Source organism: Kalmanozyma brasiliensis (genome assembly GCF_000497045.1).
Source record: "Kalmanozyma brasiliensis GHG001 unplaced genomic scaffold PSEUBRA_SCAF1, whole genome shotgun sequence".
In the NCBI taxonomy this organism is placed as follows: Eukaryota; Fungi; Basidiomycota; class Ustilaginomycetes; order Ustilaginales; genus Kalmanozyma; species Kalmanozyma brasiliensis.
The window spans coordinates 702,791-714,658 of record NW_015961948.1 but is presented as its reverse complement, the minus strand read 5'-3'; the positions used below and the strand labels follow the sequence as shown (position 1 = coordinate 714,658).

The 11,868-nt window shown below is 57.3% G+C and overlaps 2 protein-coding genes across 2 annotated transcripts; one reads left to right on the top strand and one right to left on the bottom strand.

Annotated features, from left to right (window-relative positions):
- Positions 1-698: 698 nt before the first annotated feature.
- On the bottom strand, positions 699-3,665 carry PSEUBRA_000292 (Rhodanese-like domain protein; the record flags this gene model as incomplete). Its single annotated transcript, XM_016435898.1, has 1 exon — positions 699-3,665. One exon carries the CDS (start codon positions 3,663-3,665, stop codon positions 699-701), a length of 2,967 nt encoding a protein of 988 aa, XP_016294884.1.
- A 4,141-nt stretch (positions 3,666-7,806) lies between these two features.
- Positions 7,807-11,547, top strand: PSEUBRA_000291 (DNA polymerase V; the record flags this gene model as incomplete). Its single annotated transcript, XM_016435913.1, has 1 exon — positions 7,807-11,547. The coding sequence occupies one exon, from the start codon at positions 7,807-7,809 to the stop codon at positions 11,545-11,547; it is 3,741 nt and encodes a 1,246-aa protein (XP_016294883.1).
- Between the last annotated feature and the right edge of the window lie 321 nt (positions 11,548-11,868).

Genomic DNA, 11,868 nt, shown 5'->3' with positions numbered 1-11,868 from the left:
ATGAAGAGGAACGTAGGAAGAGAAATGTGGGTTCTGCCTTTCGACCTTCTTGTATAGTCGAGAAGAAGGTCCATATCGCCCTTCCATCGCTCCGCCCTTCCACAGACTTTCCCTTCGGGCCCGCGGCAAAGACAGCAGCAACACGCGCTAGACGGCGTTTGCGCCATTGATGCCCATCAGACTCCGATGTACACGAGTGAGACCTATAAACGTCACAATGTATTCTCCGCGGCAGCTTCCTTCGGCACGATCCATTTGCCAGCCCGACACCTGCTGATGCCGTAGAAAGTGACGATGCGGAAGCGCCCTGTCAAGCACTGCGCCAGGCTCGCGTAGCCATCACACTGCTCAAGTGCCTCGTCACCCGAAAATCAAATTTCGCTACACTTGTCGGAGTTTCAACCTTGTTTTCCCACCCTCTTAGCCTGTCGTTGATCCGCATTCATTCCTGACCATCACCGGCAGTCCGTGGTCAAGCCACTGATTCAAACATCCACAATAGACACCGTCGTTCACAATGAGGACCAAGGATAGGGCGAAACAATGTATGCTTTGAGGTGAAAAGATGCGATGAAAGCGAAAGGATGCATATAATCGGAAAGGGGTAAAAAGGTTGCAGATGCGATAGGAAGGTATGCGGTTTGGATGGGAAAGGTATCATATGAGAGGCCACCATTGTCCATATCCAGTCGATGAAGCTAGGACATGTATCGAGGGAGAATGTTGCCGGTTGTGCCGGCTCGGAGGAGGGGTCGACGAGCGATGCCGAGCGAGCCCATGCGAGGTTGGAGGATCATAGCGGGCTTGCGGCTGCCGGCGGCTGCACAAGGGCTGTCGCCAACGCCGTCTTCGAAAGACGAGTCGCCGACGCTGCCGAAGCTGGTGTCCTCTGCGGACGGGGTCACGGCACCTACATCCGTCCTTCCACCGTGCAAGCTCGAGACGGCTTCGGCAAAGGCGGTCGTGGCCCCATTGCGGTGACTGTGCGCGGGCTCAGCAGCGTACGACTGGACGACCATCTTCGGGAGTCCACCCGGACAAGGAGAGTCCTCCATCAGCGACGGCTGATCCTCCTCCTCCTGGATCGATTGGCGTAGAGGAGCCTTCGACGAAGACACGCGGCTGAAGGACTGCCTCTTGCCCTCACCGTAGGTGAAACTGCGGTGACGCGAGAACTGCTTCCTGAACCCATTGAGTTCGGTCGATCGCTTCGCCAAGAAGCGGGGATCGTCCATGGCAATGTATTGCTCGGGCTCGCAGAGGTTGGCGTACGACTGAAAGAAATTGCAGTAGCCGCCCTGCAGGATGTAGATCTCGGGAAAGTGGCAGTTGGGGTAGTCGTGAGCAAGAGCACGATCGGCCTGTCGCAGCGCCAGGGCCATGGTGGGGGCACGCTTGTAGCTGAACTCGCAGTGGAAGACGAGAACGTGCTTGCGGCGGTTGCCAAATTTGTCGGCTTTGCCGCTCTGCGATCGTTGAGGAAGCTGCTGACCGTTCGAGTGACGGCCTTGGCCTGGGCTAAGAAAGTGACCGACGACCTTTTCGACCGTGTTGAGATTGATGGCGCCGGGGATGTGACCACCTTCGTACTCGTAGCCGAATCGGCAGTCGACCACCTGGAAGTCCATGATGGCGTCGGTGAATTTGCCTGCGAGCAGGTCCGTCATAGTTTGCGGGGTGATCCTCATGAGGCCATCCTCTTTGACATTGAAGCAAGGAAGCACCTTGCCCTCTTTTTCGGAAGCGCCGAAGCCGGGCAGGCTCTCAGCACTGGCAGGAGAGTTGATTTCGTCGGCCATGGCATCGCCGTTTCGCGAGCCGCTGCGCTTCAGGCCCGTGCCGTAGGCCAGAGGAGAGCTATCGTCCTTGCTGCCACGGCGCAGGAAGGTGGTTTGCGTTCGGGCCCGCATCGATGGAGCGATGGGCGAGCCATTGGCGTCTGCCATGTCGCATGGGCTGGAAAGCTGCGATCGTCGGCGGTCAGGCGAGACGGGCGAATCGAGGCTGGTGGAGCTGATCCTGGGCTTGGACGAGCTAGCGCCACCTCCCAGCACCGAGCTGTGATCGAAGGCAGAGACACATCGGCGAGGAGCAGGCGCAGTGGGTCGGACGACTCGGTTGGTCTGGCCGTTCACCCCAAGCACCGGATAGGCACTCTTGATGGCGGGGTGCTCGTTGGTGAGCGAGGGACGCTTGACGTAAGGATTGGCGCGCTTGCCGAGATTGGTGCGAAGCGCACCGATTCCTGAATTCGAGCCGGAGCCGGGGCCGGAGCTGGAACTAGATCTGCAAGCGGCTCTGGGCACAACGGCCATGGTGTTGGCTCGCTCAAAAGCACGGACTCCCAACGAAGTGGTGCGCTTGGGGGGAGGCATCCTAGTGCAGGGCGAAGATTCAGGTGGAGAGGAGACGCCAACGCTGGGCGAAGCAGCGGTGCTAGACATGGCAGCAAGCAGGCTAGGAGCCTCGGTGCCCGCCATGCCGAGCCTGCTGTCGAGCTTTTCGGGGGACAGAGGATCAAAGAACAAGCCGGCCATGGTCCCGGAGGCCGAATGCATCGAAGGAGATGGCGAGAGGCTGGTGTCCCCATCCTCTTCCTCGGGCTCAGCTACTAGCAATCGATGGCCGTCTTGCGAGCGAGACTGACTGGCGCCAAGCTCGTTCTCAACATCCTCAAAGAAGGACTCCCTCGAGGCGGTACGAGAGGAGTGTTCGCTAGAGCGTCCTCCGAGGCGCAAGCCTGAGTCCGAGAGACGGTTTCGTGCGGCGAAGCTCGATGTTGCCTTGGAAGACGAAGCGGCAGCACCGAAACAAGCTTCACGATCTGCAAAGGTCGCAGAAAGTGCGGGTCGCGGCCTGGCAGAGGTGACCCCCATGAGAGCCGACGATAGCTGAGAGATGCGCTCATTGGCCTCGCTCTGTCTCGTTGGGAGCGACTTGGGTCTGCGCTTGGGCGGAGGCTCCTTGTCTGGGCTACTGAGCAGCTCCTGATCCCTCGCAAAAATGGTTTGAGAGTTGAAAGCGATCTCGGCGCCGAAGAGGCGAGAAGACATGGTGTCAGCCAGTTGAAGGGACGATTTTCGCTCGGCGACGGGTCTTGCACGAGGGAAGCCTCCGAGAGCAGGGTGGAGACGGTCTTTGCTGGGGCCAGCCTCAATTTGTGCACCGACGTGGATGTTGTTCATGAGCTTGGGGAGCGCCTCGGAAGGGGAAGGGCGGTACTGCGAGAGACGAGGCGGTACGGGTGCCGGAGAGATGTCCATATCTCTCGGAGAGCTCATCTTGGCAGCGAGACCAGGAGAGCGAGCGTTGAGGGTAGTGCCCATAGCAGCGCCGAGGGAGTTGAGACGGGATGAATGCTGCTGCTGCTTGAAAGGCTCGATGCCGTGAAAGATGGACTGGTGGTGATGCTGATTCGCAGACGCAAGGCTCTGAGCGAGGCCGAGGCTGCCGCCAAAGAGGAATGGCTGGGGAGGCAGAGGTAGCGAAGAGAGGCCTTGCGAAGCGTGACCGTCGAGCGAGTCCGAGATGGACATGGACGAGCCGAAAGACCTGTCAAAGTCAGCGGGAAGGTCATCGTGTGTGTAGCGGCTGGGGGAGTTGGGCTGTTCGAAGAGGTTGAACTTGGGCACAGGCGCCAATGGCGAGGAGAGAAGAGCTGCCATGACTGCTGGATGAGACAGCAGTGAATGACGCTGAGCTGACCATGGGATGAAGAGGTCGAGCTTGTTGAATGTCTAGAGTATCATAGGCGAGCTGAAGCAACGGAGTGGTCGTAAAGCTGTTCGAATCTAGGCGTCAAGGTCGTTTGCTGAGAACGTGGGCGTTGGAACGCTTGTTGAGATGGAATCTTGAAGACGAGGGCGGTGGTGATGACCGGGTATGTAGATGGAGCAGATGGAGCAGCCGGGGAAAGGGGAGGGGGTGTCGAGCCGAGTGGAGTGGAGAGGAGTGTCTTGATGATAGTGAGGAAGGAGGTTGGGATGGGGAATCGGAATGGATGAGAGGGAGGCCGAGGTCGGATAGTGAAGTGGACCAAGATGAGGAGCCGAGACGAGTCGAGTCGAGACTGGCAGTGTCAGCCAAGCGAGGAGGGGACGATGATCAGGGTTGAGAGGATGAGGAGGAGGAGGAACAGCAGCTCAGACGGAAGCGAGTCAGCCCACTGCGCTCAACCGAGACTGTCAAAGTGTGACTGAAGTGGGAGAGCGAGAGAGTGATACGTAGAGTTGGTCTCAGTGTGACAGCCAAAGGCGGTAATGAAGGGTCAAAGTTAATAATCTAAAATGTGACGTCTTACCAGAGTGAGAGACAAAGGGAGATCCCGACTCGAGGCGGACGAGCAGTCAAAAGTGATTCGAGCTGCAGGGTGTGACTTTGTCAAAGAAAGAGAGAGGGAGAGAGAGAGAGCGGCGCTTGAATAGTGGCGGCGGAAGTGCACTCACTTTCCTCACTCTGTCGATGTCGCCTTGCCTCTCGAATCCTCTTTCGGCTCCTCCGGAAAAATGAGACGCTGCTCGTCCTCCTGCTCCTCTTTTGACTCAGGGCTAGACCACTGAGGCTTGTGCATCTCGCTTCGTATCACATCCCGCTGTCAAGACTAGCGAGGCTGTCGACGCACAGACGTTCATTGCTCCATCAGACGGACCGTGCTCAAGGTTCAAGTCTGATCGTACCGACAGGATGAGAGGAGGCACAAGTCATCAACAGTGTGATATCATCGTGAAGCACAAAGGAGAGGATCGACAGGGTCCAGTTCGATCTGAGTCCAAACACACGCGGTTGCTTTCTTTCGCCTTTGCTCTCTCGTCATCAGGTAGCACCACAACACGAGGCTCTGAGCATTGCTTGCCGGTCGTGTCAGGGCCCGACCATGGCAAAGCAAAGGCCTGGTCTGACCTTGATGGATGGACGGAACGACAGAATAAGCTCGGCTAAACGCTTCACACTCAGACCAACACATTTTCTTGGGCCTCGGGAGAAAGAGAGAGGGCGCGTCGACGCGGGGCAGCGGAGTTGACTTTTCAAATCCAAAATAGGATTGGTACGATGACCATGAGGGCATACACAATCAAGGCTTGGTTCGAAATCGTCATGGTCTGCTCATGTCTGAGCAAAGAAGGCCATCCACATACAATGGGATACAGTCAACGAGCAACGTAGCCAATGACCAAGAGAACGGCGTATGGTGATGGAGCGAGACAGGGGCCAAAGCCTAAGTCAGCTTTGCGTCTCTAAACTGCAAAATGTTGGTTCTCTCTTCTACAATTTGCCCTGCCTTCTAATCTTGGCTGCCAATTCTCAATTCACAACCAATACAAAACACACACACGGATTTTGGAATGACGTCTCACCAAGTCCAACACTGAGACATTTCACCGCCAGCTTTGGCCTTTTGCTCGCCACGCAGTGACGCCCGCTCTTGTTCCCTGCGAATCGGTTGCTCGTCTGAGGCACCATGATCGACGTCACTCCTAGCCGCTATGGTAGCGAGGACGGATCGACGTCACACGAGACGTCCTCGTGGCATCCAAGCGAGGGAGCCAGCGATGTCGACGGAATGCTTCATTCGCATCGCAAAGGTTGGCTGTCATATCAAAACACCATGACAATGCAAGAGACGCGGCTCGACGCAGCATGCAGAGGGCGAGCACAATGCAGATGTCTGTGGGACCAAACATGGCCCAGTCTGGACACTTTCGAGGTCAACTCCAGCGGTCCATTCCGAGCAGATACGGACACACCCCACATCGGCTCGTCTGCGTCCTCTAAGCCTCTTTCCTCGTTCGAAATAGATGTACAGTACAGCAGCGAGGACGACTTCAGAAGAAGATTTCGATGAGGCGGCTTGCGAATGCGATGCAAGTTACCGGAGAATGAGCGCTTGGCTGCCGATCAAAAGAACACAGAGTCCGAATGGACTGCATGCTGTTCCTGCTTCCACCGTCTTACCGCTGCGAGTGGATACGGGGAGCCATTTCGCCGCCAAGAACAATCACGGAGCGAGCTCCGTTCTGAGCCGGTCCTAGTTCCGTCTGAACGTGCCTGTGAACTCCTCAGGTGCCTGGTCGGCTCGTGTCGCATCTCGCAGACACCTCGCAGACAAGACCGGTCGAGCCATCACCGGTGCTCGCTTATTTTCCTTCTAGCTCGTTTGACGGTGCTCCAGGGCTTCTTTGGACGGTCGGCTGCGTTGACGCCCCGCTTGCTCATTCTCGTGGTCTGCTCGCATGGAGAAGGTGGCACTGCACGGCCGAGCCTAGGCGATAAGCACTGCTGCAAATAGGCTCTTGCGAAACAGACTCGGAATAACGTGAACCGAGCACGGCTGAGGCCCTTTGGCATCAGGGACTCGTGTTATCAACGACGCCCGGCTCCTCCCTTTGTCAAGACCCGCGGGTTGCTCTTGAGAATCTGTTCTACTGTAAACCCTGAGACTTGCTCACGCTCATTCGTTGACCCCTCTGCGATCCGCTTTCGTCCCGTTGCGGGGTCGAGACGAGGGGCCAACTCCCTATACCGGTGTGCGCATCAACGCAATCAAACTTCAGCGGAGATGAGTTGCCTCTCCCTCATCGGCAATCCATTGGATCTTCTCAACCTCACTTCAAGACGACCCAACCAGGGTCAATTTAAGATTCAAACGGCGACCCAACGGGACCTGTCGCCACCACGCTGTCGTTTGCGGAGAACCAACAAGGAGCGGGAGAGCGGAAGAACACGCAGACAAGCAGCAGAACAGGCCGGCAAAGCTCTAAGCCGTGTGCCTGGCAGAAGCCAAGGGTTCAGAAGAACAAAGGGAAGAGGAATGAGCGTCTGAGCTGAGAATGATATGCTATGCACATGCCATGCGAGGCAGCTCGGGCGCACCTCTTGCAGGATGCTTCTCAAATTTGCCTTGGGATCTTCTACCTTGCATGGCGCGCAGCGGTGAGCTCCTTTTTCTTCTTGTTCTGGCCTTTTCGCTAGGGTCTCGCTTCTTGTCGCCCAAAGCCAATTTAGACTCACCTGTCCAACTTTTAAGACTCGCTTTCGTCAGAAGATTCTCTTGCGTCCTTCTTGCGAACCTTGCGAAGCACGGGACAGCTCACTCTGTCCAGCCTGGGCAGAGGGATTCAGATGGACTCGGTTCCGAGGGAAGGAGAGGCGGCTTTCAATCCTTCTCAAACTGGGAGAAATCTCTTGCGAGCTCGCTGCGGACAAGTACTACCGTCTGCGCTTCGATGTTCGGATGACGAAACGATGCAAGCATTGATCGCGGAGGTGGCGCTTGTCATTCAGATGGCGACACATGGCCATGTCATGGTACAGCCTCTAGCAGGTACAACGGGCGAGCGGCAAAGCTGAGATAGGGACGAAACGATGCTGCGATGCGATGCGCTGCGCTGCGCTGCGATGTGGTGCAAAGCAGTCGGAAGTGTTGACGGGCAGTAACTTAGGCGATTTTGACCGTCTGTAAGCGGCTTTTGCGAGGCAGAGCAGAGCCACAGGCAGCGTTGGTCATTGGATGCCGGCCAACAAGGTTTCTGCCAGCCAGCGAGGCTGCGACATTTCTTCGGTTGTGAGGCTGAAGCATCTCACAGCTAAGCTCTTGAGCAAAATCACCGATCTGTCGTGCTCATTGCAAATCTCAAAGATGAGAATTTCTCCACAAAGAAGATTTTGCGAAGAAAAGAAAAGGCTCAGGGAACGAGCAAAAATTTCCAGACAGGGTTCAGTCCATCATTCACCTGGTGAGCAGCCACCACCATCCCCTTCGGCCAACGTCCTTTCCGAGCAACAACACCCTCGCGTGGCTCAGTCGCAATGAACGGCAACAATCTGCAGCTGTTCTGGGAGATCGCCTCATCCAACCAGGACGCGAGGCTCACCTCGGCAAATCAGCTCGTTGAGGAGCTTCTATCTCAGCAAGATGTGCTGGCTTCCTCCTCAAAGATCACCCTCGACCTGCCATCGACAACCGAGAGCACCGACGACGATGACCAAGACATGGACGATCCACTGACAGTAGACGAGCAGGAGGCCGAGTCCGTCGAGGAAGCGCTGGGCAACCGCACCGTCGCCGACCTCATGTACGCTTTGCGTCGACTGCTGCGCGGCTTGGCGAGTCCACGAGAGAGCTCTCGTCTCGGGTTTGCTGTCGTCCTAACAGAGCTTCTCTCCCGCATTAGATACGCTGTTTCCGCCAAAGAGATCCTCACGCTCGTTCTCAAGTACTCAAATCCTCAGGTCGCTGCCAGCAGACAAGAGCAGAAGGATTTTATGTTTGCCAAGCTTTTTGGCATCATGAGTCTCGTACAGTCGGAACTGCTCGTACAGCCCTCAGCGACAATCAGCGACTTCAAACGATCCATGAGCATTCTCATTGCGCTTTCCTCCGACAAGCCATGGATGGCCGAGAGCTGTGCATGGGTCATGGTTCAAGCCGTAGCCCAGCTCCAACGTGCCGACGTCGAAATCGAGTGGTCGCAAGCAGCGCAGTCGTGGATGACCGAGCAGATCTCTTCCACAAAGGAGCTGAGCCCGGAGAAGCTTGCAGTCATGCTGCAGCTCAGCCATGGAGCAGGCGCCGACTTCTTCCAGACAGTGGCTTTGCCGTCGATGCGCAAAGAGCACCCACTGTCCACGGCCAACCTCGCCTCGTTGGCGCGAGTCCTCAAAGAGGCCATCCCATCCGAGAACGAGGCTACAGCCACTGCTGGTGCGCGTTCTCGCTGGCAGGCCAAAATTCACTTCGTCTGGGATCTCATTCTCGACGTTTTCTTCGACTCGACTTCCTCAGCAGAGACTAGGATCGCATCGTTCCCGGACTTCTACCGCGTCGTCGTTGACGAGACCCTCTTTGCCGCTGCTTCGTCTCACGATCGCAAGTCGTGGGGTTTCCAGGTCTTCCAACGAGCTCTTCCAAGAGCGAACGACACCGACAAGCCCATGCTCTTCACGCCCAACTTTATGCGCACGCTCATCAACCAGCTCGGCAACCGCGATCGTCTCCTGCATCGTGCTGCCGTCAAGGCTACCGAGACTATTCAAGACGTCGTCAAGCAACAGCCTCACCTCGGCTTTGTCCTCGTCACGCAGCTCATCGGCAAGAATGGTCATCAGAACTTTGATTCGATCACAAAGACCAAGACGGTCGAGCAAGTGCTGTCGTCGCTCGACATCGACCGCGTGCGCGAGTACGTCAAGCATCTTGGCGAAATCATCTGCCAAGGCATTGACACGGAGGACGAGGACGAACTGACAGAGATCAACAACCGAAGAAAGTGGGCCCTCGACCAGCTCTTGTTCCTTGTGCGCACGCCCACAGTGCCCAAGGATGACCAGCTGCTCGTCGACGTTCTCACCTTCCTTGCTGCCCACGGATATTACACAATGCAGAAGCCGCTCAAGAAGCGCTTCCTGCTCGAGCGTCTCCCGACACCTGCTTTCACCGACTCGCTCAAGCAGGTCACCCGATCGCGATTCCTCTCTAGCGTCTCGGAGCTCGCCAAGCAGGCACCTCCGACTGGCGCCAGTGTCGCTGGCAAGAAGACGCCCGGCGTCGCTCAGGATGGGCAGCTGTGGCTCGCCAAGGCACACGATGTCTTGCTGCAGCTTGAGAAGGACAAGAGCTTCAAGTCGATCTTTGACCACGATGACGAGATTGCAGCCAAGCTTGCTGACGGCGTTCGCTGCCTCGACAAGGTACGCAAGTTTGAAGCCAAGAGCACCGATGCCGATGTCAAGGAGCGCGCACGTGCGTTCCAGTCGCTGCTGCTGTCGGCGTTGCTCGTCTCGGCGGACGCTGCTGACGGCGCTTCGGACCTGGTCGAGCCGCTGTGCGCGTGTGCGGACAAGCTCTTCCCGGCGCCCAGCGCCGCTTCGTCCCGCAAGGGCAAGCAGGTCGAGGACCAATCCGAAGTCACCGGTGTCGAGCTGCTCTGCGACTGCCTGCTCAGCTTCCTGGAGCTGTCTTCGGCCTTCCTACGCACCTCCGCTACGAACGCCTTCGAGGCCTTCACACAAGACATGACCAAGGGCAGCATCGGCTTGCTCCTCTCGCACCTGCGAACAGCTGACGAGGTTGCTCAGGATGCAGATGAGGACGAGGACGAAGACATGGATGACGAGGAAGCATCAGATGAGGTCGAGGAGGATGGCAAGCCACGAGCCTCAGACACATCTGCTACCAGCGACGACGACGACGAGTCGGATGCCGATGCGGACCAAGAGGACGAGGACGACGAGGATCAAGAAGTGGATGAAGAGCTCCGTGCTCGCGTCCGTGCTGTCCTCAAGGAGTCTGGCATGGCTGATCCCGACGACGCCGCTCAAGACGGAGAGGACGACGAGGATGAGGCCGAGGACGCGCAGTCTGATGCTGGCTCCGAGTCGAGCGTCGAATTCTCCGATTTGGGCGACGACGAGATGATGCTGCTGGACGACAAGCTCGCCGAGGTGTTCCGTCAGCGAGTGTCGGCATCGCGCGGCCAGAAGGAGGCAAAGCAAGAAGCCATTGCATTGCGCTTCAAGGTGCTGGAGCTTGTCGAGGTGTTTGCTCGCAAGCAACCCCAAAGCCCGTTGATGTTGGATCTCATCGAGCCGCTGTACGACCTCTGGAGCAACCGGGACGAGGACACGGAGCAGCTTGCCACCAAAGCCAGAACGCTGCTGCTGAGCCGAATCAGCAAAGCCAAGACGGTACCGGACGACTTTGATGCCGACCACGTGGCGACTCTGCTCCAGCGCATGCACACGGAAGCACGCGAGTCGCAATCCAACGACGTCTCAAACGTCAGCCAGGCGATCAACCTTTACTTGACCAAGGTGGCGCTCTCTAAGAGTGGCGACGACGTCAAGGCAGCGCTCGGTGGCAAGCTGGTTGAGATCTACCGCGAGTCTCTGCTCGACTATCTGATGCGAAAGTCGAGCCGATTGCGTCACGAGTTCCTGATCGACGCTTTCCGACGCTTCCCCATGCTCGGCTGGGAGCTCCGCTCCGAGCTGCTAGACAACTGCCGACCAGGTGCTGCCACACGAGCGTTCCGTCAGGTGCAGGTTATGTCGATGCTGCAAGCGGTGCTGACGCAGATTGCGCAGCGACCCGAAAAGGGCGAGGTGCTCGGTTTCGTTCCCGAGATCAGCAGCTGCTTTGTGCAGATCATCACCGACTCGTGCGATGCGGCGTCGACGTCGGCGTTGAGCTCGAACCACATGAAGGACACGATTAAATTTGTGCTCCAGGCGGCGAGGATCAGCTCGCGCATCGAACCGGGGGCTAATGACAAGCTGCAGGGCGCATGGAAGGTGGTCAAGCTGCAGGACGCGGCGGACAAGCTGCAGAGCTCCGAGAGATTCAAAGCGTCAACGTCGATCCACGATCTCATGAAGCAGCTGATCAAGGTGCTGCAGCCCGATGCGACCGGCGCAGACGGAAAGAAGAAGAAGAACAACAAGGACGGCGGAAAGAACGATAAGAAGCGTGCTGCGGAGGAGAGTACACCGATCAAGGTGAATGGCAAGTCGCCATCGCCCGCCAAGAAGGTCAAGGCGACTTCAAAGTGATTCGTGTCTTGTGGGCGTAGTTCTTTCTGGTTGTCACCCATCGGTCATTGTGTAGGAATGCAAGCAAACATGTCAATCGGATCATTGACATCGCGAATGTGGGCATTAGATCAGGCACCGTGCATCGAGAGCGACCTGCAGACCATGATTGAGAAAGATGTCGTGCAGCCGAGATGCAAGTGTCGTGCACGATTTGAGAGCTTCGCTGGCCGCCATCTGCGCGTAGAAGCTCCCAGCACGCCTCTACAGACCGCTTTGTCTGCCTCTTCTGCGGCCCGCTAGCCACCGAGGTATGGGACCAAGACGATACCAGGGGGCCAT